Source organism: Fistularia commersonii, chromosome 20, assembly GCF_037954325.1.
Source record: "Fistularia commersonii isolate RoL2024-O1a breed Wild chromosome 20, RoL_Fcom_v1.0, whole genome shotgun sequence".
Lineage (NCBI taxonomy): Eukaryota > Metazoa > Chordata > Actinopteri > Syngnathiformes > Fistulariidae > Fistularia > Fistularia commersonii.
The window spans coordinates 3,583,679-3,609,023 of NC_141303.1; the positions used below are offsets into that span (position 1 = coordinate 3,583,679).

General features: G+C 38.7%; 1 protein-coding gene across 5 annotated transcripts; it reads left to right on the top strand.

Annotated features, from left to right (window-relative positions):
• Positions 1 to 2,319: 2,319 nt before the first annotated feature.
• On the top strand, positions 2,320 to 25,345 carry ppp2r5cb (protein phosphatase 2, regulatory subunit B', gamma b). Of its 5 annotated transcripts, none has more exons than XM_086166749.1 (16): positions 2,324 to 2,384; positions 2,871 to 2,930; positions 4,984 to 5,149; positions 14,659 to 14,858; positions 17,920 to 18,030; positions 18,149 to 18,241; positions 18,975 to 19,105; positions 19,208 to 19,267; positions 19,481 to 19,589; positions 19,703 to 19,756; positions 20,206 to 20,376; positions 20,455 to 20,582; positions 20,662 to 20,763; positions 21,515 to 21,587; positions 21,735 to 21,851; positions 22,826 to 25,345. In XM_086166749.1, exons 1-16 carry the CDS (start codon positions 2,358 to 2,360, stop codon positions 22,958 to 22,960), a joined length of 1,737 nt encoding a protein of 578 aa, XP_086022875.1. In that variant the 5' UTR covers positions 2,324 to 2,357; the 3' UTR covers positions 22,961 to 25,345. The 5 variants fall into 5 exon arrangements, with proteins under 5 accessions (XP_086022877.1, XP_086022879.1, XP_086022875.1 ...); XM_086166750.1 differs by having other exon boundaries at positions 2,346 to 2,384; positions 4,987 to 5,149; XM_086166751.1 differs by lacking the exon at positions 2,871 to 2,930 and having other exon boundaries at positions 2,320 to 2,384.

Consider the following 25,345-nt stretch of genomic DNA (forward strand, 5'->3'; position numbering starts at 1 on the left):
TACTTGCAGTTAAGAATAAATTGTCAGGACAAGTGACAAATGAACTATTAATATAGACTTGGTAGGAACTAAATGGTTAAGTGCACTTTTTTTCCAGATTTCCAATTTATAACTAATGCTGGACACAAGTGGAAAACAGGCAATTTTCATTGCAGGAAAACTGGTTAATTTTTATAATTCTAAATCAACATTGAATCAAGATGCGATCACTATCTTTATGTAAACAGCTTGGCTTTTCTACATGGAGCCTGGACAGGTAGCATCTCCATTAACCAGAAAGGTAGATTGGTGGCAGAGACCATTCCCTGTCAGCCCTCAGATCCATGGTTTCCACACACTTTCCTTTCTGCTGAGCTAGAGGTCAAGTGGTCAGGGTTAGCCACCATGTTCCACTTGTATCTTAGTGACAGAAAAGCCCAATCCTTTGGGTTGGGTCTGAGTCCATGAGAACAGCATCTTAAGCCCTCAAGTTGAGCACCAAAAAATGACTACATGCTAAAGAGATCTTAAGGAATTTATAAAATGTCTAACCAGACTCCATGGATAATCGATTTGATTCACTTGCCTCCCTGGGTTTGTTCCCAGATTGCAGCCTGTGAAAATCCTTGAACTTCTGGCTTGTGGCAGCTGGTGTCAAAAGTTTTCCCTGCAAGGAGTGTCTCTCCATTGAAATGGGTAGTGCCTCTGAATGACAGTGTTGCTGATACTGTGGGAGTCTTTCTCCTTTGGAATTAAGGTGGCGTCTGCATTGCTATTTTTCCGCCACGTTTGCCACTCCTACCAACTTCCACAAGAGACACTGATGCCAGGGGCAGTTTTTGCTGCCAGGACTTTGGGAACATGAAAAGGTGCCTCATGAAGCCCACACCTGTCTCCTTCTGGGTTTTGACACTCACATACACTTTAGGTGTCTGACCTCTGTCTGGATCCACATATTGTTTAAACCGTCCCTCCAACCCTCTCTTAAAGTCCCTCACCATGCGTGTTCGACACAGTTTGAAGGACGTCCTTGTGCTATTTTCAACTGTTTCAGAACAGACCTCTGGGTTATGGGACTATAGATGTTCACTTTGGTGATAATGTTGGGTACTGTATTGTAAGAGTGTAATCTTGAAACAAAGCTCCCCATACATCCCATCATTTGAAATTCAGTTCAGTTTTACTACGACAATAGCTTCACATATGAAGTGGCCTACATGCAACATAAATACATTTAATTACGTATGGAGAATGACACACCATGAAGTATAGTAGTCAGTTTTCTGATGTTACAGAAAACGGCTAGTTTTCAAACAATTTAACACATTTTCCCTAACCTGAGGTGAAGTATTATCAGCCTATTGTTATCAAAGTTAGCCCACATATGTGTGTTTTGATTTTGGGGGAAGACTAATGTTTTCTTCCATAATGCTTCATCTGGTATACCTTTTAGCCATTTTTTGATCAACCAATCACTTAAAATAGCCAACTCATTACATAAAAAATAGCAATAGCATTAGAAATGCTCAGTCAGAAGCAGGGTATTTAGATAAACACAATGCATCATAGTTTTTCCAACCGGATTTTTCATTGTATTGTCTCACTTTTTATTCTTTGAGATCAATACCTAAAGAAATTACAGTTAAGTATAAGAGAATAAAAATAGCTGAATTTCTCAGATGATGGGGAGGTGAGAACAACTCCAGTCCAACTCTTCAATGCCCAGCAACCCTGCAAACCCCTCATCGCCAAGCCAGCTTCCCCCCACCTCACTGAGTGTAATTAAATCCGCTCATGTTATATTTATCAAATAAATGCAGAGTGATTTGGTACCAACAATTTGCACAATATTGCACAATTTTGTGAAGTAATTCATTTATATAAACATTTTTGTATTATCCTATTTTTTTCTCTAATTTTCTCTCAATTTTATTTACTCATTGCATTTTTATTTTATTCATTTAAAAAATATATATATTTTTTTACTCTTGTTGTTCACAACTTTGATGCTCCTCCTCCCCCAATTGCTCTTAGGCAGAAATAAAATTGTTCTGATTCTGATTCTGAGAAGATATATTTTTACCGGTGACGTAAGTTGATGCTGATTCTTTCAACTTGTAATCACACATTCACGGTTCATTGTTGACCCAGGGGGGAAACAAATCTCGATTTTTACACACTTGTGTTGTAATAGGACGAGTCACCTGAGGAGGGCGCAGAGTGTAAAACCCCGGCGGGCGTAGAGGTCACATGACACGCCTTAGCCAATGACATGCTTAGGACGAGTTGAACCGCCTTACAGTGTGGTGCCCCGACAGTTGCTAAGGTTCTGGTGTTTGAGTGTACTAGAGGGGAGTAAGGGCGGCTACGTCTGTACAATGCCGAATAAAGCGAAAAAAGATAAGGTGAGTTGTTATTTTACTCCGAGTTTTTAATAGCTTTTAATTAGTTTCCATGTTGTGCGCATAGTTTTACCACCTATTACAACGACTTCACAATACAGCATAAAGCTTTGCAGTGTGTTGTCCCATCACTTGAATGTTAGCTAACCGAAATCATTACAAGTCAACCGCTGTCCTCGTTTTACGTTAGCAGTTCGTATACTATGCAGCATTGTTTGAATCGAACACCGTTATATAAAGGTCTGGTTGTGTATTTCGAATTCTCGAGGTTTAATGTGGGTGACGTGGATGCGCTTCAAGCTGTATTTGAGGGAATTGTCTAGTTGAAAATGTGGAAGATGAGGTTTCTGAGAGTCGTGTTGACTGAAGTAACGATAATGTCAGCTAGTAGCAGTGTTGCGAATTTGTTCGCACAAGAGTTGTTCTTGGAGACCGGCTATGTTGTTAGCGCACAAGATACTGATTATTCAAATGGGTATCTTGTTGCAGGATTTCCCGAAGTCTGGTAAAGTGAGCAAGAGTGGAGGACAGGAGAATTCAGAGCATGAGGTAGGATAACTCAGTCCCCCTTCCTGGTAGACAGAGGACTTTGACTGCAGGTTAAGATACCACTTCCATTATCAATTTGAAATGCTTTGCAGTGATTCAGGTTTGCAGCGATTCGGTCTAAAGCCTACTCTTGACGGTGCTCAGATGGGACACATTTATGCACTTGAATATGGAAAAACATATTCTTTTTATTTTCAAGTTTTATATGTTCAACACGGTTGATAGCTTTCTTTGCAATTAACAACCCCATTAAGATGAGCACGTAATTCCATATCAGTGAAAACCCCTCTGCAGTTTGTTGTCGTGCCTAGTTTGGTGTGTTTTATGAAAAGCAAGTGTTTTGGATGGCAGTGTAAGTAGTATCACTAATTTAATGACTGCCCTTTTTGTATACCCAAATATCCCTGTCGGTAACGACGTTAGGGAAGATGCAGTTTAGTGTTGCGAGATAAGGGAGAAGCTTTAGGTTTAGTCATTTGATTTGGTTAATCCAATGCGCTGTAGAGTGCTTTTACGATGGTTAGTTCTTGTTGGTGAATAGAGGTTTTCATCGACTGGACTGGGGTTGCATCTGGAACATAGTTGTTTCTCACATGACTCATGGTGCTTTTTGTTGCTAACTGGTTGCTAAATTACGTTAAACAAGTTCTTAAACTTACCCATAATTTCTTTTCAATTTATGATTTTCAAGCATGTTTGAAAAGAACAGACATTTTATCGATCAGGGATTATGTGCATCATATATGCACAGAGCATTGGATCCAAAATAGGTATAATCATAAAACCTTAAAAATGGAAAGTTGGGAGAGAGAGAAATTTGTACTCCCTTTTAATGCGGTTTAAGTGAAGTGTCAGAATCAGGAGAGAAATTAAATTGAAAAATAGATTTAGTTTGTGTGAGAGAAACAAAAGATTGTCATCAAATCTGTTCAAGTACAGTATGATTCCATGAAATAATGTATTCAATTAATTTATTGGATAGGTCTATTTTTATTCTAGAAGTCAAGAGTAATCAATGAGTAGCTATTCAATGATAAACCATTCATCCTTATTTTATGACAAAAGATCAGCTGTTTGAACAAAGTTTGTCATTTGGTTTATAAGTGATTTAGGTAAGAGTTGAAATAAGGCTGATTGAAAATTAGCTGTCATCAAAAAGTCATCCGCTCTTCCTATATAATATTACACCTTGTTCTTTCACACACAGTGTGCATTCACAGTACACATAACCCCCCCCCCACACACACACAAACACACACTGCATTTTAAGGTTGCAGAATGCAAGTACTTGGATGCAAGCTGCCAAGGAAACCTCACAGAACAATGCAAAACCCATATCTGCACCTTCCCCCATATCCTTATCTACCTTGCAAAAGAATAAAAGAATCACAACATTCTCTGTGCAGATCGGTAAGATCAAATAATACAGTTGTTTCTAAAGTATTTACGAGAAAGCTTTGTTTGATTTGATACTTCGTAAGACAGCTTGCTCGAGCCCCATTTTCTAAGCCCCTGTCTTGTAACGCTGCAGAATGTGGCCAACTTGGGCTGGTTCTTAAATGAGTTTGATAAGTCTCCTGTGACTCAGACTGACAAAGTTTCACAGCTCCATCTGGTCTAGTAAGAAGTGTGTGTGTTAAAGAGTGGGTTCCAACAGGCAGGTGGGCCAGCTGTGAGAAAATTGCCACATCGCATAGATATGGCTTTAAAAAAAAAAAAGAAACAGCTAGTTTGCTTAATTACTGAGTAAGTAAACAAATATTTTCTTAATGTTGTCGTGAGATGTTAATGCTAAATCATCCACGCTCCAGTTATGACATTACATGATTACTCTGACTGAAAAATCACATCTTGTTCACATGTTTTTCAATTACTCTACACGCACGCACGCACGCACGCACGCACACACACACACACACACACACACACACACACACACATGCATGTTATTCCCAAAAGGTCTATATTTCAAACTTTGCACCACTGTTCCCTGGTATAACATGTGCTTAGACTGCATCACTGTAACTTACAGATGATTTCTCTCCTTTTTCAGCAGGGCTCTAACAGGAAGGCTGGCAACAGCGTTCCCCCTACCACTCAGCTGCTAAAGGGAAAGCAGCCAGGTTCCCAGACACCTGTCAAAAAGGACAAGAGACAAAGCTCTTCACGCTTTAGCTTAAGCAATAACCGAGAGCTACAGAAACTGCCTGCTTTCAAAGGTATTTTTAACAAATAGTTTGTCCTTATTACAGTTCTGTCCGTATATATTAGTGTCTGTATCTTTCAGTCTCTCATTTAAGAAAAATGAGGATGTAAAAAAGCTTCATAGAGACTGATACTATTATTCGCTCACTCTGTTCCTATGAACATCCGCTGGTGCCTCCCTCTCATTTTATTATTGAGCCGATCGGGCTGACATTCTTCAATACGTGGAAACAAATAGAGGACGTACATGGCATCGACTTTGCACTGGATTTATTCCAAGCGTCTATATTTAGTGGTAATCCAGAGATAAAGCTTTAATTCCATAGTCCTTGTGCTTCAGGATGTTGCCAGTGAACAGATAAGCAGTGTTTGGCAGCTATATCACTCTTCCTTCATTCCTTTTCTGCTCATAGCATTTTTTCTTTGCAAATTCCTGCAGGTACATTAAATGTTGACTTTAATATTGAAGCTCTTTGCCTGCACAGAGCAAGCAAGGAGTGAACACTGCTGTGTGGCCTCTTGACATACTGTCTCTGCATGTTTCTGTGACTACATGCATGAATACACTCTGTCCCCTGCCTTTTCCACACACTTCAAAAGTAATTAGCTGTGTTGATGTTGTATTGACAAAATTCACTTCAGTGCAGTGCATTGAAGGTTATTTAGTTAATGTGGAAATTAACATTTCGAAAACTGACCTGTTGATAGTGGAAAGTAAAAGCATGTTGAGTGTAACTTTTAAATTTTATTAACTCTTTGTTTGCAAACTTAAAAATAGGAACAGTGTTGAAAAAATTCAAGAAAGTGTTTGAAAAATAACTTGAAAGTCATTCATTATAATAAGGAAAATGCTTCCTACATCTTTGACCGAAGGTGTTGCATGGCCGCTCCAGTGGAAGAAACAGTCTTTGTAATGCAGATTTCATTGCACTGTAAATAAGTATAGCCAGGGCAATGAAAAGAGTTGAGCTCTATGGACTAGCGTTCTACTAAATGTTATCTCATGGTTTCACAAGTTGATAGTTTGCTCATGCACACAACCTTGATTGCAGCACAGAACGATAACATGCACTTCAGATCTTCAAGTACCAACCATTTATAAGGCCTGGTGTATTATTAGGTGCTAAAAGAAAATGATTAATGCTTTCCTAAATGTTGACGACAAAGTGGAAACACAATTAAGTCTGCTTTAAGACTGCAATTTGTGTACCTCTAAACTGCTAAAATTGCATCTCTGTTGGCCAACACTCAAACTGTGTCTAAACACCAAACTATAGCGTCATATGTGGTGAAATCTGCTCAATTCCTTCCTCTGTTGAAAGCTTTGATAACATTCTGCAAAACATTATCCCACAGTGGCTTGGTAGATGTTATTACTTAGCTGTGCTCAAACAGGCTCCTCGCTTGACCTGTTTTCATTCCAGGCATGTTCACCACCTCCTGATGGAAACACATGTCCATGGGCCTGTCCTACAGAGCCACAAGGTTTATGCGAGACTGACTGTTGGCAGGTTTTTCCCACAAATGAAGCCTAACGCTGAATATTCTTGTTTGTTCTGTAGCCCACACTTAATTTTATTATCCAGTGTCAGCTATTGAATTAGCTCACATAATACATCCATTGATTAATGTTGAAGATGGGGTGGTTGTAGTTTTTGTAGGTGTTAATATCCTTTTGAAATATTTCATGTTCCCCTAACAGTTAATGAGAAAGTTGAGAATTTAGAGTTTTGCTTAAGGTCAACAGCCTGTAAACATAGATTGAATGGAAGATCTATGACACCTGCTTATTTGTAAGATTACAATCTAATTTTAAGTCAACTTGCCTCAGGGCCAAAACAACAACTGTTGTTGCTTCTGTGTGTGCCCTTTAAAAAAAAAAAGTATTTAACGAGGCATCTCTTGCAGAATTTGTCGCCATCTACTGGTCATTAGTATTGTGACATGTTTTTTGCAATATATTAGATTTTCTTGTTAAACATTTTTCCGGCTGGATTGTAACTATGAGCTACAAGACCAGAATATAAAGTGCATTTTCTAGACCTGCGCAAATTCATGAGAGCATTTGTAGTTACTTTTGGCAGAGCCAAACTGAATGTACTGATTATAATAAGGCTATGTCTTTAGAACATTTATGGACGTAGTGAGAGAGGATATGAAGGTAGTTTGTGTACGAGAGGAGGATACAAAAAAGAGGGTTAGATGGAGAAGGTTGATTTTGCTGTGGCGACCCCTGAAGGGAAAAGCCGAAAGGAGGAGGAGAAGAAGAAGAAGACAAATAAGGCTATGTCTTTAAGGACAGCAACACATCAGATTTCTCAACAAAGTATCTCTTGAGTCATGCAATTGTATTAACATTTTTTTCATTACTTGTACCCTTTATTGAAAACCAACAAGAGCTTATTGCAACTCAAAATCAAATCTAAAGTCTCGTTAAAGTTGCCCTCCAGATAGCAGATATAGCTGTTGAATAATGAAGGTGGCCAAATCCACAGCGCATTATGGATCTAACCGGCTTTCCATTTGCCTCATTTTTAGTTTGAAATAGTCAAATCATCACGCGTCATGGATGACAGCCCTTCAAAAATCACACATGCATTTGTGCATTGAAAGCAAAAACCATCCATTATGAGGATGAGAATTCTTCTGTCATGTGTCATGATGCATCGTTAGACAGGATAATTTGTGAGAAATAGAAAGGGAGCCAGCAGGGTTGAGTGAATCACTGTAATCAGGCACAGTTCTATAAGAATGAAATAATGGAAATGTTTGGCAGCTGCTGCAAAATAAATCAATGGAGGAGGGAAAATCGCACTGTTTACCAATGGCTACAGCCAAATGTATTCCTCATTCCAAAAGATGTGTCATGGCTGAATGCACCGTTGCTTCTGGCTGTTACTGGTTACAGGGGTTACTGATGGTCACATTGGAGCCTAAACTCAAAAATTAGGGCAAAATCATATTGCATTAATTTCTCTGCAATTTATGCCAAACAACACAACTTTGTCTTCATGTCATTATCTGGCCTATTTGCCCAATAAGTAAATTCACTTATCGTAAAAAATATGAACAGCGGACATATATACCAAATAAATTTCACAGTTAAGAACATATTCAGCTAAGATGCAATTTGTGCCACCTTTCTATTATTCAAATTGCTGAAGAAGAAGATTACATTTAGCTAATGTAAAAGAGCATCTCCTGTGACCTATGTTGAAAGGTCTTGTTTCATCAAATGGATTCAAGGCTTAAAATCTTCAGATTTTTTTTAAAAGCCCTCAGCAGTGTGTTTTTGGCCGGTGTCATCATTTAATTCAGACAGTTCTCTACTATTAGTTGATCCTGTCAGATCATGACATCTCACGGGTTACCTTACTGTGTCTGCCATGATAGACGGAGTTAAAGCCTCATGAATCATGATGCTAAAGGAGCATTTGGGGTGTTGCTCTTAGTGTTTATTTTTGTGCTCACTATGTCCCTTTTAGAACAAGTTTGAAGTTTCCCATGACTTGCAAATTTAAATGCAAGAAACAGATGCTTGTATACTCCAACTGTACCTCCCAACTCAAAGGCCAGTCAGCTTTTCTCCTCCTTTTTTTTTTCAATTAAAAAAAATACATTTTCTTAGTCCACAACATACACAATTGTTTGACATTGATCATCATGACTATTACAACTTCCATAGAATTGCAAAGATATTTTTTTCTGTCATACTCCTTTATGGTGACCCGGTATTGCTTATGTACATTTTAAAAACAGGTATGTGTAGTTTATTCTCTTTCAAACCTTCAAAAATGTATGGTGTCAGTAATTCTAAAAGGTTTGCGTAGAAGTTGTTTGCTTTTTTTGTCCTTTGTTAGTGATTCAGAAGGTTTTGTATTTCAAGATACTATGCAGTTTTATTTGTGTATATATATTCTCATTATCCTCCATCAGCAGATTTGGTATACAATGCGTAATGGCTTACTGCAAAGCCTTGGTCTCAACCACAAAGGATGTAATAGCTACAGGCTTTTCAAATGTGTTTGTGATTGGGTAGAAAACTTCTCTAATATTTATTATCCGGTACTGTATTTTCGCTGTACTTGATGAACTGGTTTAATTACAGATAGTTATTGGTAACTGAGTATGGCATTCAGATATTTGCATGACTGTACATGTACCCCTTTCCTGCATAGCTCTGAAGGACAAGGTTTTGCCCCTTGGTGCTGTTGAGAGACTGCTGCGAACTGCAAAGACACATCCTGTGTTGCTCACATTGAGACTTCCTGCCCTTCCTATTTCAGTCACATACACCTGGGCTCAGACTGTGCTTCTGGAGAGCCATCTGTCTCGCTCTTTCAATCTCTCTCACTCTCTGTTTTCCTCTGTCTCTCTTTCTCTTATGCTTTGCAGTTTAGACAAACCTGAGATTGTGATGCTGTTAACTTACAAATGTTCTTGACTTGTCTTCGACACCCATTTTTTGTTTGGGTTATACTTTTAAGATATAAAAAGTCACATGCAGGACAGTTAAATTGTTCTGTCAGTTATGATATTAGGGGCTTGATGCTTGTTGTTATGCACTTAAATGGTATATCCTAGTTTTACTCTTGTAAGTACAACTTTTGAAGAGCGGCTGAGTTGATGCCACATTAGTAGTTTGTGTTTTGATCTTTTGAGCCATGGAGCCGCCCTCACACCAATCACAGCAACAGTCCCACCCCTTCCCCTTTGGCACCACAGCCAATCCCGCCCCACATGTTTATTTATTCTGACAGCCAGCCCATGTGACTGCAGCCAGCCAACTGGGTAGCTACTTCTGTTGATGACATCACAAACTAGCTGGTTCCCTCCAGCAGCAGGGGAGCTTCATTTTCTGCTCCGAGAGTTAGTGTTAAAATGGAGGCTGGCTCCTCGCTGTAGCCTGGGCTGCCCTCTTCTCCCCAGCCTGCTGCTTTAGCTCACTGATGTTGGCATGTACTAGAATTGCCAGCGGCATGGTTCTGGATGCATCCAGCTCCAATGGGCCTTTCCAACCCATGGCCCTCATGCATTTTAGAGGTGAGTCGAAAAATTGCCACCTCTGCTGCTTTATATATGTTTATTTTAAGGGGTTGTAGATAAGAATGCTTTTTCAAGTACATGCTGCTGTGAAATTTGGATGTAAATATATTTTGTCAGATGATCTCCAAAAGTTGCTGCAAGTTTCTCTAGTTTGTATGTCAACAGAGGTTTTGACAAGGGACTGCATAGCTTAGTCTCAGTAGAAACTGAGGAGGAGGATAGTGGTGGTGTGCTCAATTTTTGAGTCTCCCATCCCCCATCAAGACTGCTGATGTCATAGGAAGTGAGGTAAAACCTTGTTGCCTGTGTATATGTCTGTTATTGTATTTAGGGCATACCACTGTACGCTTGTACAGTGGAAGTGGGGTCTACCTAGCTTCAACTCTACTGAAAGGACTGTGCAAAAAAAATCACTTGATAATGGACTCTCTTTGTGTCTTTAGTGTAACAAATTATTAACTAATGGTCACTTGTTTGTTTTGATTTATGCTGTGATGAAACGTCTTCTGGAAACACATTTGGCAGTGTTTATGTAAACAACATGCTGTTTGTACTAGGAAATTTGCATTTCTCACACAACACTATTGCGAGTCTGAGAGTCTGACGTGTGTGATTTTTAGCACAGCAGGCTAAATATTGACTGAAATAGCAGACCTAATTTGTAATATTTAAACATTATTATTTGCCAGCACTACTAGTTATTTAGTACACGGTATGACTGATTTCCTTTTAAAAAGCTTAAGCCTTTAGACTCATGGGAAAAGGTTATTTGCCCATCCATGCAGAGAGGCCTGTGTGTGAATTCTGTCGTTGCACAGCATGTCTCTTAATATTTTAGGCTTGTTCAGAAACCCCATTGTCATTGTGTAATGGGAGGCAGAGGAAAGCCAAACACTTAGGTTGATAAGATGAGTTGCTAATAGGTGGAGCCCAAATTTCAACTCAATGAAATAGATTGTAATCAACAGAGATGGTTTTAGCAGGTTTTTAAACAAATGCATGTTTGATTTGGAAAGACTGCCCCAGTCTTTAAGCCTGCAACTTGTGATAAAGGAAGTCAGAATTGATAAATGTAGTTCTTTGGCCTTACATAATCTGTGGAGAAGCATAGTGGTTGGAATGGGTTCCGCAAAAGAGTGCAAATCTGAGTAATTCATCATAGAAGAGTATTTGGATAATTTGCCACAATGTTGAATAATTCTTTGATTAACATGCTATTTTTATACTTTTTAATCTCTTCAGACCTGGCACATAAAATGTTTCCTGGTTGATATGATTACAGGGAGACAGCTTTACAGGGATGAATGCACTGACATCTAATCACTCGACCACATTCTTTTAGTAGTGTGAAGGCGAATGTTTGACCCTGGCCACACTTAAGGGCTGCCGAGTCAACCGAGGTCTTCTCTGTAAGATAGACGTTCTAATTTGCTCATCACTTACAGCAATGCATATCCAAGTAGAAAAGTATGTTTTTTTTTTTTAAACAGGGCAAGGGAATAATATCTTCTTGACACAAATTTCAAGTGTGGTCTAATGCACTTTAACAATTCACCAGTGACCAGTTTACTTAGGACACTTCTTAATGCTGCGTTACATAGGGCATGTGTAAGTGAAGGGAAACAAACAAAAACTGATTTTACTGAAGCAACCGACTTTTGAAAGCTTTTAAAATTACACACCCGTTGTGACTGAAAGGAGTCGTGTTGTGTAAGGGTTTGACCTGACTCCTCTTCATTCCAAGTTACTAATGCCTTCAATGCTGCTGAAGAGACATAGTTGTATGATTGGTCTTGAAGGTGCAAATCCTCCTGTCTATGTCGTTAGTGGAAGCAGTTTCAAGTGGTTGATTAAATGAATAAAAATGCAGGAAAAAGGAAAATTTGGTATTTACTGTACTGAAGCATGTAATCTTCAGTCCTATATTCTCTGACTGAACGCCATCTGTCTTCTAGCTCTTGCAAAAAGGAGTTTGGGATTTCTAAGAATTTACTTTGTTTCTTTGCCAAGAATCTTTCACCGGTGTCAAGTCAGACTGTATAACTATACGCTGAAGACCATTGTCAAAAAGCCTTAAATTGCTAATGACAGTTCTTGCTGGGTCTTTACTGCCGTACTGCAACTGATATTACGTACAATGCGTGTTGGTTTTTTCCATAATGCTTTTGTGCTACCTGGCAATTACAAATTGTACTAGTTTGCCTTACAGGATGTGACCTGTCATGTAGTGTAGGTTTGATGGGTTGTCTGATTATCAGAATGGTCCTGTTTTCATACCTGACACCTCAAGAGGTTGTATCAAGTGTCTTGGAGCAAGAAACTAAACTCCTAATTGCTCCTGTTGCCTTTACTATGATGAATAAACACACTGCATGTTCAAGTTGGGAATGCTGTTGTGCTGGTGTGTCCTGGTACCTGTGTTGAGCTGGGAAAGTGCATGAAGAAGGGTGGGGTGGGGGGTTGTTCTGCCACTGAGTCTAGAGCAGTGGTAGTCAGAGAGTGGAATATGTCTGTGTCAGCCTAACACCTTACGCCAACTGCTAATTTTGTCATGGCTCTGCAGAATGTGAGTATTGTTTGGCTTTGTATGAAAAAAAAAAAAAGAATCCTCATTTCGGTGGCTTCATTTTTATGACTGCATCAGGGAATATATTTATTTTAAAGTCATGTGTAAAATGTTTGCAAGTTGGTGTCTTACATACCAGTAACCACGAAAATTGTTTTATGTACATGTGAATGTTTTGCAACGTGGTTGGTAAATTCCATGATATTATTTTGTGCTGTCATGAGTGGAATGTGTTGTATGTGCATGTGTGTGTTTATACATCAGTTTCCTGTTGTGTAACTGAAAATTGGCCCAGAGGGACATTCCAGTATGGTATGGGTTTTGTATACATTTGTTTTACTTATTTATTTATGTATTTTGTATTCCTTAGGTTGTGTAATGCACAGTGTTAATATGTTTAACCATTTTTAAGCATGTAAAGCAGCATAGCCTGTATGAATTATACAGATACATAGAAAACTAAAGCAAACCATGTGTTACAGATCTTTGTAACAACGCTCTACCTTAAACGTTCTGGTGTTCGCAAACTTATCTGGACTCAGAAGTCAGTTTCTTTGTGATGTAAGGTTTATCTCACACATCTTTTGATCAAGCAACATACACAACAAAAGCAGTTCCATGCTTCTCGAATCAGCAGCTTTAACACCTTGGTCCAAGGTCCTGTCTCTGCCTTTGGTCGCCATGGTGATGGGCAGATGTCAATTGTTAATGTGGCGTCAAGTTTGACTCATAAATCATTCACTGTGTGGCACAAATTTTTTGTTGCCCTATACATAGGTTTCTCAGTATGGGAACCAGACACTGAGGCCAATAAAGCTTTCAGAGATGGGGAAAAAAATACTTTGGTTGCCGATCTAGCACCACCTTTTTGAATGTAGACTCATAGTAATAGCTAGGCAAATTCTGCAAGCATGTGATGATGCAGAAGTACTTTGTGTACTTTTTTCTTAAACATATGTAGTCAATAAAGAATATCTAACATTAGCTGTTGAAAAGCTAAAGTATGCTTTGATGTAAATAGATTGGCTAAATGACATTTCATCTCAATTTCTATTTGATTTGCCATTTCACTCCCATTTACAGGGATGATTTCTTACATATTTACATTCAATGTTTATAATTTATATATTTTTTTTGTTTTTTTGTTATTTATCTTGCTGCTGTTACACGGGAATTTCCTCGCCTCGCTCTTTCAAGTGTTTCCTTTAATGACTAAATGAATCTAAAGATTTTATGTCACAGTGTTATATTTTAACTTGATTTGATTAAAAGAAAATGATGGGTTAGTATCTTGAAAACCCTCTCAGTATTAACAAAAAAGCCATTAAAAGAAGTCTGATGTGCCGTGTTGCACATCTCTCCCGCCTCTCTCCCCTCGCTGCAGGCAGTAATCAGTATAAACCATCAAGTTAGAGCTCACTCTGCTGGCAAATCAATGTTATTACACAATTTTGTAAAACCATTGGATTGGTTTCAACAATATAAATTTTGCAATTTTTCAAATCTGCACATAAATACAAACACTTCTTTTGTAAGACAGTTGGCTTGTTATTACTACTGGTAGTATGATTATTACTAACACATTAAACAGTGCTTGGATAACGTGAAAAACCCTTGACTGTCGAGATTCTCTTTTTCCGTTTTTGTAGAAGTAGTGTTGATGAGTGGAAAATGTTCAATGGGAGGGATTCTTTTTTTAGCTGCAGGTTTGCAACCTGCAAATATCACAATGGCAAAAGTGCATGCTTTGTTAAAAGTCTGTCATGAAATCATGAGCAATACTGCTTCTTATTTGAATGTTTGGAAGGATCTTTAGAAATGTTCTTTATTTTATTTTGTCTGAATGAGACATAAAATTTTTTTTCCCGTGGCTGATCTCACTATCATATTCCTTCTCATTCTGTCACACAGATGTTCCCCCAGCTGAGCAGGAGAAGCTGTTCATCCAGAAGCTGAGGCAGTGCTGTGTCCTTTTTGATTTTGTCTCGGACCCACTGAGTGACCTGAAATGGAAAGAGGTGAAACGAGCCGCCCTGAGCGAGATGGTGGAGTTCATCACCCACAACAGGAATGTCATCACAGAACCCATCTACCCAGAGGTGGTTCACATGGTCAGTGAAAAAAAAAAAACACCTGCCGTACTGCAGTTATAGTAATACTGTGTCTGTAATATGCAGGTACTTCGGCCTGAGGGCAGACTAAAGACACCAGGGTTTTGTTGTACTTTGGAGTATTGCCTCAGGATTCTTTGCTATGTTAGTTTAGGAGGAAAAATAAGCAGGAGTTACAATTTTGGGAGCCACTGAAGTTCTCTTAAAGTTCTAAGTCCAACATATGAATATATATACGATTAATATACACTAATCTCTGGAGTTATTACGTCAGCAGAGTGGTACACTTCACCGAGCACCATATAAACACAATGTGTGTACTTTATAGCTTGGTTGCAGCACAGATGTACAAGTGTAGACTGGACTTGCTAAAGTCACCAAAATGGAAGTCTATAAAAATGTTTAAAAAAAAAAAAAGAAATATCATTACCACCATACAATCACAGTCGGAATCAGAACCACTTTATTCAACCCAAAGGAAATTGAGTATTAGGAAACTGGTGTCCTGACGTTCAGGAAAAACCACATTGGTTTGAAGTTGGTCACAATGTGTGCTTCCATAATTTGTCAATATGTGGTATTGGTCAGAAGCTATTTAAATCTAGAAAATTGTTGCGTCTTCCTCTGGATATCAAAATGCCTTTAATACAGTCGGGGTTTTCGCCAGTCTGGTTCCCATTGAGTGCCTACATCTATCACGGCTGTCCGTGAGTCTGTGGCCTGGAGTTGCTCGTGTTGCCAGGTTTGCTTTTCCGGGCTAAATGAAACAGGCTTTGATGAAAATCAAAAGGTAAACTGCAGATGATCAAGGTGCAAATTTATCCGCATCCACTGATCCTTTATTTGATCAGTGCAGTAGAGAATGTAATACAGCTACCAAATCACCATGTAAATATACTCCTCTTCCCGCCAGCTTCTTTCCTCTGCCCTCTTAAAACAAGGAGTCTTTGAAGTCCACCGAAAGCTTTTATCTTCAAAGTGTGGAGATTGACATGACAAACTCCTTTTATAGCCATCAAGAGTGTATTCTTATGTTAAGGCCCAATGTGGTATTGTCTCTTATAAGCACTCGCTTTTCCTGCTAATGTTTGATGCATGAGGCATACCTCAGTATTGAAGCTTTACGACAATATTTTGGCAACCTTCAGATGACACATCCGCAGTCACTCAGTCAATCCATTTGGAGGTGGGGTTGGTGAGAGGAGGTGTCGACTAATAATCTACGCATGGTGCTGAATGTGTTTTGATCTCTGGTCAACAACATTGGAGGCCTTTGAATAGACTCTTTCAAGTAAGAGCAGTTGTTAAGGAAACTAGGCTGTCGCAACGAAACAAGGTCCAACTTTGTAATCCGTCCCTTTCTTAAATTAATTTGACGATGTATCCCTTGATTGGAGTAAAAATATTTCTAGTGACGTCCCCAGGAGCAAAAATAGGCTACTTTAATAATTGAGTTTCCGTAGGCCAAAATTATATTGAATAAGTATGTCTGTGGAGGTTGTCAGTCATCTAGGTCATGGTTAATAGTTGTGTAAATCTTTTGGTGGCAGCTGAACTTGAATTTCTTCCCTCGAAGACATTTCACCTCGGGCCAGTGCCGCCCTGAGGCTGCATTATTTCACCTCACATGATCTGATCTGAATTTTAGCTGCACCGATTCAAATTTTAACCCTGGTAAGTCCCCAGAAGTTGAACCTTTGTTCCCCATGACGACACCCCTGTTAACACAGCAACCCCATTCAGCCTGGTTTCTGCCCAACAACTCTCTCATTAACATGAAAAGCCATCGCAACTAAGATCAGCCCCCAACCCTGGCAGTTGTACAGTATACTGTATACAGTATCACTATACAGAAAACCTGATGCCTGATGAAGCTGGTTGCTACCAGAAGGATTGTATTACAGGTAGTACTCACTGCATCGGGACACAAAAAGCAATACTGCAGTCAAGAAAACAAACCAAAAAAAAAAAACACAAAATACCTGCTGTAAATATTCACTGCCCTTATTGTCCAACATACTCACTATTTAGCCACATATGTTTTTATGCATATTTGTAAATTCAGATAGCCATATATTTATTTATTCGTAAATGCATATTTCACTGCTGTGACATTTGTCTTTTCCACTTTGTAGTCACAACCCACTGTTGCTGTTAAACTAAACTGCCATATAACTGCACGACCTCCAAACCAAACTACATCCTAACTCACTGATCAGCTGCACTTTTTGCACAGTTGCCTAATTGGTTATCTGATTATTTATATACCTTAAAATGCATATTTCATTGCTGTGACATTTTTCTACCGTACCCGCGACCAATGCTACCTTTTGAATGATCTGCCACATACAGTAACTGCTGCACCGCCTTATAACTGCTGCTATTCGCTGTTGTGAATATGTACATTACATCTACAATTTGCACCTTACCTACTTCCAAGTTACTGTTTTATATATCCAGATACTGTAAAATGACGCCCATGCAAATGAATTGCAAATGAAATTTAATTCTGTCCACATGTTCTGCGTACAGAATGGCAATAAAGTCTAAGTCTCTGAGATACCCACATTCCATTTGAACTGAAGAAGCCTCTTGGATGAGAGGTGAAATGTCATCAAGGAAAGAAAGTCAAGTCCAGTTGCCCCAAAAATATATCGATAAGGGGTAATATGACTGATAGCAAACAACCATGCCTGCTTGTCAACAACTCTTGTTGATAGTTTTGAAAAACTATTAATGTCGAATGAAGATGGCCGGTAGCTAAAGTTTACTGTTTACTGCAGTAACTGTTTCTATGCAAAGTACAACATAACAATGTGCGGGCAGCTCTATTCATCGTGCGATAAGTTTAACCAAAATGTACATTTGGGATGCTCAGGCACTAATCGACAAAACCTATAGACCGAAATGGGTTCAAGCAGTGGTTACTGGACTGGTCCGAAGTGGTTTTTCAATGTTCTACAATTAAGATTCAATAGTCAAATATTATATAAAGCATTTGGGTTTTATATGCTCTAAGCGGACATTTAACAGTGAAATGTTTCTCTTTGTCTGTTCCCAGTTTGCTGTTAATATGTTTAGAACATTACCACCTTCATCCAATCCCACTGGTGCTGAGTTTGACCCAGAGGAAGATGAGCCAACCCTTGAGGCTGCATGGCCACATTTACAGGTGCCCAGAACACTGAAACTCACAACACATTCCCCCAAAAACTTTTATTTTTTTTTATTTACTGCCTAATGAGAATGATTCAGCTGTGATTCTTAAGATGCTGTTTGTCCTTTTACAGCTTGTTTATGAATTCTTCCTTCGGTTCCTAGAGTCAACTGACTTTCAACCTAACGTAGCTAAAAAGTATATTGACCAGAAGTTTGTAATGCAGGTAAGCACTCAAGACTTAAAGTTTGTGTTATGTTGTACATATCTCAAATCTTCTTCTTCTTCTTCTTCTTTTGGCTTTTCCCGTTAGGGGTCGCCACAGCGAGTCAACTTTCTCCATCTAAATACATATCTTATTTCCTCCCAAATATCCCTGGATGAATTAAGACTTTGATATTATCTGTGATATTCTCATTTTTTTCCCCTTGTTTTTATACGATAAATATTACTCTCAGGGCCCAGATAACCTTTCCTCAGTTATTTAATTGAAATAATTTTCAAACATTGAGAAGGCACATGAATAAATTTGCAACAAGTCACCTTAAAAACACAAAAGGATTCATGTAAAGTAATCATCAAAAATACCTGACAATCAGCCAGTTTGCTAAAAAGAAGAAAGATTAAATGAGATTGTCTAAAAATCATCAAGCAGAAAAAAAAATTCCTAGAAACGGGTAAACAAAACAATACATTGACACTAAGCTATTTCAAGCTAATATTCAACTTGAATATTAGTAGAAAAGTATTAAACTGCATCTCAGAATGCAGGATACTAACTCAATTTCTTTTTGTTCAGTTCCATTTGTTCCTATGATTTTTCTGAAAGTGTATTATGTTTAGAAAAGTGACTCCTGAATACCATGATATTAATTTCTCCAATACTACCAAGCCCTACTCTCTGTTTGCTGTTGAGTTTAATGTCCTGTAAATTTCTCAGTATCTTTTCATATTTACAGCTTTTAGAACTGTTTGACAGTGAAGACCCCAGGGAAAGAGACTTTTTAAAGACTACTCTGCACCGCATCTATGGCAAATTCCTAGGCCTAAGAGCATACATTAGGAAACAGATTAATAACATTTTTTATAGGTAAGTGTATAGTTATGATCTCTATGAGTACATTTTGAAGTTTGTTTTTGATATTGTTTTCCTCAGTTTGATGTCCCACCTTTTCTGGTTCCTGTGTTTTAGATTCATTTATGAAACTGAACATCATAATGGAATAGCAGAATTACTGGAAATATTAGGCAGGTAAGAGACATGATCAGCCTCCTCCTTCAAAAGGCAGTTCTAATTTTGATTTATGATACTTTTTGGACTTGAAGAAAGATTATATTGGCACTTTTCTTAATGTTTATGGGCATGATACTTGCCTTTATTTCTTTCTCTGTTAGGACCTGTTTTGTCAAGTTTCTTAATAAGACTGGAGAAATGCTGTCCCTAATTTCCTATATCTCATTACAGCATAATCAATGGGTTTGCATTGCCTTTAAAAGAGGAGCACAAGATTTTCCTGCTGAAAGTTCTACTGCCCCTGCACAAAGTTAAATCACTAAGTGTTTATCACCCACAGGTAATCTGCATGTCTGGTTTGAAACATTCTCTCCACGAATCATTCTATCACATCTGTTTTCATATTGCTGCAAAAGATGTAACGTAAAATGTTATCATCTTTGTCCCAAATAGCTGGCCTACTGTGTGGTACAGTTCTTAGAGAAGGACAGCACACTCACAGAACCTGTAAGTTTTTGTTTTCTTATTGATGTGTCAACAATATTAATTACTCTGCAATGTCCTATCTGGCCTAGATCAGTTTGCTGATGCTTCACATTGACATTGTACTCGTATGCTTAGTTATAATGTGACGCCTCAGCTTCCTGTGCGCCACACACAGTGTGCTTCGTCCTGATGATGACCTTTCCCTTTTGTCTTGCGATCTTAATTAAAGCCAGAGGGAATCGAAATGATTCTGAGATAAAATGTAAAGCGTGATAAAGGATCATATCATGCAGAATTGCTCAAAAAGTGGACAATTGACATGAGCATTTTGTCCTTTTGTTTGCCTTGTCTTTATTCTATTGAAGCCTTTTTAAAAGTTTGGTCTTTTTAATTAATGGGCTTTCTAGTTGGACAGTTTGGCAGTCCCATCCTTCCTCTTCTTTAATCAGCCTTTTCCCCTGTGTGTACAGACAGTGATGGCTTTGTTAAAGTACTGGCCAAAGACTCACAGTCCAAAGGAGGTGATGTTCCTGAATGAACTGGAGGAGATTCTGGATGTCAGTGAGCCCTCGGAGTTTGTCAAAGTTATGGAGCCCCTTTTCAGGCAGCTGGCCAAATGTGTGTCCAGCCCACACTTCCAGGTCGGACATTAAGCCACTCAGACACTTTTCTGAAATGACTTTTTTGAAGGTGATTCCAATGTGTAACTGTCATACTAGGTGGCTGAGCGAGCTCTGTATTATTGGAATAATGAGTACATAATGAGCCTGATCAGTGACAATGCTGCCAAGATCCTGCCCATCATGTTCCCTGCCCTATACCGCAACTCAAAGACCCACTGGAACAAGTGAGTCACCTCACTGGCTCATTGGTCTCCTTTGTGTTCGGAAATCAAATTGCTCGAAATAATCACTGCGTCTCTCCAGGACGATCCAGGGGTTGATATACAATGCTCTGAAGCTCTTCATGGAGATGAATCAGAAGCTGTTTGACGATTGCACTCTACAGTTCAAAGTGGAGAAAAGCAAGTAAGACAACTGTTGCTACGTATTGGCATGTCAGCATTTGTTTCGTATCCCTTTTTTTATTTCTTTATGTTCGCTTGGAGCAAATGTGTTTCTTCTTCTCAAATATGGCAATACACTGATCCCAATGACAAGTCAAGGACAAAGCTGCATCACAAAATATTCTATGTAAAAATTGTTTATGCAAACAAAGTAAACACATGCATAAACATTGAAAGTGGCTTGTGTGTAACAGGTTTATGATGTCATTTTATCTTTAAGTCATTTTTCACTTCTTCTCCTTGCATCTGATTTTCATGCATGCCCATTCCTTTCTCATTAATGCTGTGCTGTCGTAAGACCTTGAGGGAATTTCTTCAAATTTGGTGCAGATGTTCACTTCGATCCAAGGACAATGTGATGAGCGTTGGGTTGTCAAAGTTAATGGCTGCGCAAACCTTAGAGAAGAACTTCCGAATGAATGACTTATTCAGACTTAAATTAACCAAATTCCACACTAATGTGTATGTCAAATTATGAAGTGATGATGATATATACCCAAATAATACAAGGTCAACGGTGATGTTATATTGTGCTTGATCGTATCCATCTGAATCAATTCTAATTAATTATAACTGTATTCCAACTCACAGAAAAACAACCTTCTGCAGAATTCATTTAAAATCTTTTCTACAGAGACATGCCTGAATATGGCTGTTTGCTGGAGGTTGACAACAGCTAGGTTGTAATTATTTTTCCTGTTTGTTGTTTTCAGAGAGAAAGCCAAATGTAAAGAAAGAGAAGAAGCATGGCTCAAGATTGAGAATCTAGCAAAGTCAAACCCAGAGGTAAGCCGTTTACTTTTCCCCCCTGAATTCTTAAATAGTCTCACCATGGAAGGATTTTTTTTTTTTTTTCAGAATATTCAGCCAGCAGAAATGTTTCAATGATTATGTGAAGATAGAAACATGTTCTCGTCTCCTCTTTTATTTCAGTTTCTGATTTACGCTGACTCAGTGGGTTCTTGCAGTCCGATGGATATGGAGACAGATGGGCCGCTGCCCGGAGATCTCAACTTACTCAAGAAAACGGTAGAAGAAGAAGCCACACAGGTGGGCATTGGATAGTCAAGGTTTATGAACCATTTATGTATACCTTGTTGTATATTGATTAGATTTAATTATCGGAGGCAAAAACTGATAATCCAAAGCCTCCAGATAAAGGTCACCATTTGTGCATTTTCTCTTTTTTGACAAATATTGCCTCAGTTAAAAGGTAAAATAGGCTCAATAAAGGAGAAAAGTCCAAACTCTCACCGAACCCTACAGTGCTGAGTCCATTAGACTGATGACATAATAGTGTTGTCAGAAGCTGTCACTGCCCAGTGGAAGTGATAGTCAATAGTGGCCAAGATTTCTAATTTGTAAAATGGTGAGCAGGATAGAAAACACAACGAAACACCCAGGCAGCAAGCACACTGTAACAAATGCCTGCCTTGCTGTTGTAGCGAGTGACGAATTCTCCAATAAAAAAAAAACAACAAAAAAAAAAGGGTTGACAATTTGCTAACCTCAGTCTCAATAAGAACAAACAAATGATCTACTCGGTAGATATATATCCATCTAGATTGATACCTATTTCTATTAGAATTTGCTTCATCGGCCAAGCATGTTTGCACATACAAGGAGTTGGCTCAGATTTTTGGTCACACTTTGCACTGAGGTGAAGGACAGCAATGACTTGACAATAGGACGACGTACACGATACAATGTGCAAATGTAGTCAAGTAGTATAACAAGTACACCAATTTGTGTGTGTTATATAGGTGTGTGTATAAGTGATCCCATCGTTATGTCACTCCATAGTCCTTTTCCTAAAATAATCTTCACGATTTCTTGCGGATCTGTTGGTCTTGTTTAACAAAACAACAAACAAAAAAACGACCGATAATTAACTATTTTGATAGATTACAGCAGTTTGGGCCAAGATCAGATCCATTACATTTAAATGCAAACGTATTTTAAAAAAAAAAGTGTAATCGAGTTTTGGAACGTCTACATTGCTGAATATTATCTGTTCTCCTTAGCTCCCAAAAGATGCGCGAAAAGAGCGTCCACTGATGAGGAGGAAATCTGAGCTGCCCAAGGACATCTCTACTGTCACAGCCTTGGAGTTGCACCGCCGAGCCGAGGAAATGCTGACAACGCACGACGGCCACTAAGAGACAACTTCCAGAGCCACCTCAAACCAGCATCAGCAGCATCCACAGAGGAACCACACAAGGCCCAAGCTTGCCAGCACATGAAGAGAGCCTCGGTGTCTCGATCCAGCACAAAACAGAGCTAAAGAGTCTAACCTCCACCTGACACGGAAAATGTCAAAAGCCTCACATCTATAACCTGGCGTGGCTTTCATTCTGTCTGGACATGTGGTGGTGGGTGCTTATTGGACCCCCCCCAGTTCCCTTCGTCAACTAGCCATTTTCCAGCAGAGATAGATGTCAGAGGTGACAGTCCTGAGCTGCACCTAAGAAACTGTTGCGTTATATGTTTCTACCCTCTCTTTTCCCAACTGTTAAAAGTTTTGTTTTGGGGTGCTGTGCTGCCCCCTCCTGGTATTTTCTCTCAGGTGTTCTGTTCTGTCAGCTGTCCTCGTGTGAGATGCCATTGATTCTATGTATTTAATATTAACTATTTTTCTGATAACATTTAAACAAGACAGCTGTTTATATTTTTGTTCCCTACATAGTGTATAATGAGCTCCTCTTGAGTAAAATAACGACTTCTATCTGTATATTTGTTCTACTTGGAGCTTGCTGTTCTTTTCAGTTCATTTTGAAGTAACTTTTTTTTTTTTTAAATGAAATCAAGGCAGGGTCAGCTGGGATGGATTGGGATCAAAAATATTAGAGCACAGTATTAATCACAGTCCTAACTGCATTAAACGCAGGTTTTAGTTGCCCCCCCAACCCCTCCCCATTCTTCATTTAATAGTTCTGCTGTTCTTTGGAAGCTTAGTCGGTGCCAATTTCTCCGATTCTCAATAACTTGATTTTAATTTAGTAGGAAACAGCACAGGCGGTGGCTATTTGCTCTTTCGGACGAGACTTGCTTCATACCGCATTGTTTCATCGTCGGGGGAATGCAATATCTGTTTTCCGTTGCCTGTGCACATCCAGCCGTTGTCGAAGATTGCTGAACAATAGCATTCGGTACAAGTCATTTTTCACTCGTGAGGTTTCCATGAGGTCAGTGATGAGTTTCTTGGATTAACTCAGCTTTTCTGCATGTTTAGAAAACAAGAACTGTGCTGATTGTTATTATTTCCCCCCCCTACTCTTCTCAAGCAAGACCCTTTTATTTATAAAACACTTGTTAGAGATAAGACAGCTTCATGAAGGTGTGTTTGATTTCAAGAGGTCAAACATGAGCCTTTGTTTTCACAGTGCCTTTTATAGTCTAAGGGGATATTTGCTCCAATGAGAATCGAGTAGTAGCAACATTTGCAATGTCAGACTATTTAGAATTGTGATATCACATTAAAAGGAGAAAAAAAAAATATATTGTAAACTCCAGCGCATGCCTTTCTGAAGCTACAGTGTCGGTTTGTAGTTGAACGCTGACAAGGAAAAGCAGAGTGGTTGCCATAGCCACTTTAGCAGTGAAGCACTTCCTGATAAAACTTGAAAGAAAATAGAAACACAACTGAAAAAAAAAAAAACCAAACAAACTAGTTAAGAATTGAGATCCACAATGCTGTCTGTCTTGGTGTGCGAGGTCACCTTTCCCAGGTGCCTGTCGATAAGAACTAGCCCAATGTTACTTTCCATATCATGTCCCGCTGTCCTATTCAACTTTTGACTTCCATCATTGTTTGAGCTCCCTCTACCCTGACATGCACAATGGTTATTATTTTTAAGTTATTCGTTTTTTGCCCCCCCCCCCCCCCTTTGCCTGCCGAACCTCGTATCAGTGATTCAACTGAATGTGCAAATTGTAAATAAAACAGCAGTCACATTGATCTGTTCTCCATGTTTGTCTTGAAGAACGACACCGTGAAAGAGTGAATCGAAATTTGAATCTTGTTAGTTAGAGCAGAGAGTCTGATCAGTGACTGTTCACCTTGAAATGGCTTTAATATTGGCTTCTTTGGAGCTCTCTTCATTTTACATAAGCTTTGTTTTTCTTTGAAAAGGATGAGTATTTCAAGTGTCCTTTAGTATTCCTCCCATACTAAATGGCTGATGAAATGTTGTACATATACTGTACTTGTATGTTATGACTATTATTAAATAGTAGATTTCAATTTTGTACAAAAATGCCCCGTGTACAGATTACAGAGGTTATTGGCAACTGAAGACAATTGGTATGTGGCACAGACTTCAACACGTGACCATTCATATTTAGAAGCAGTTGAGAATTTGAATCGTTTTTTAATCGGTTTGTAATCAAACATCATTTGTTTCCATCTCAAGACGTGTTGAAATCCTACATACATGAGCTTTTTTTGTGTGCTTTTATGAGACTCTCCAGTGATGTACATCTATCTATATACAGCAAATAAAGAAAACACTTGAGTTTTATATTTTCATCCTAAAAAAACAAAA

What these genes read in the sequence shown, in the direction of transcription:
- ppp2r5cb (XM_086166749.1), top strand. Translation starts at nt 2,358, where the DNA reads ATGCCGAATAAAGCGAAAAAAGATAAG. An exon ending in TGTCCAGCCCACACTTCCAG is followed by an intron (nt 20,377 to 20,454) that starts GTCGGACATTAA and finishes CTGTCATACTAG; the next exon opens with GTGGCTGAGCGAGCTCTGTA. An exon ending in TTCAAAGTGGAGAAAAGCAA is followed by an intron (nt 20,764 to 21,514) that starts GTAAGACAACTG and finishes TGTTGTTTTCAG; the next exon opens with AGAGAAAGCCAAATGTAAAG.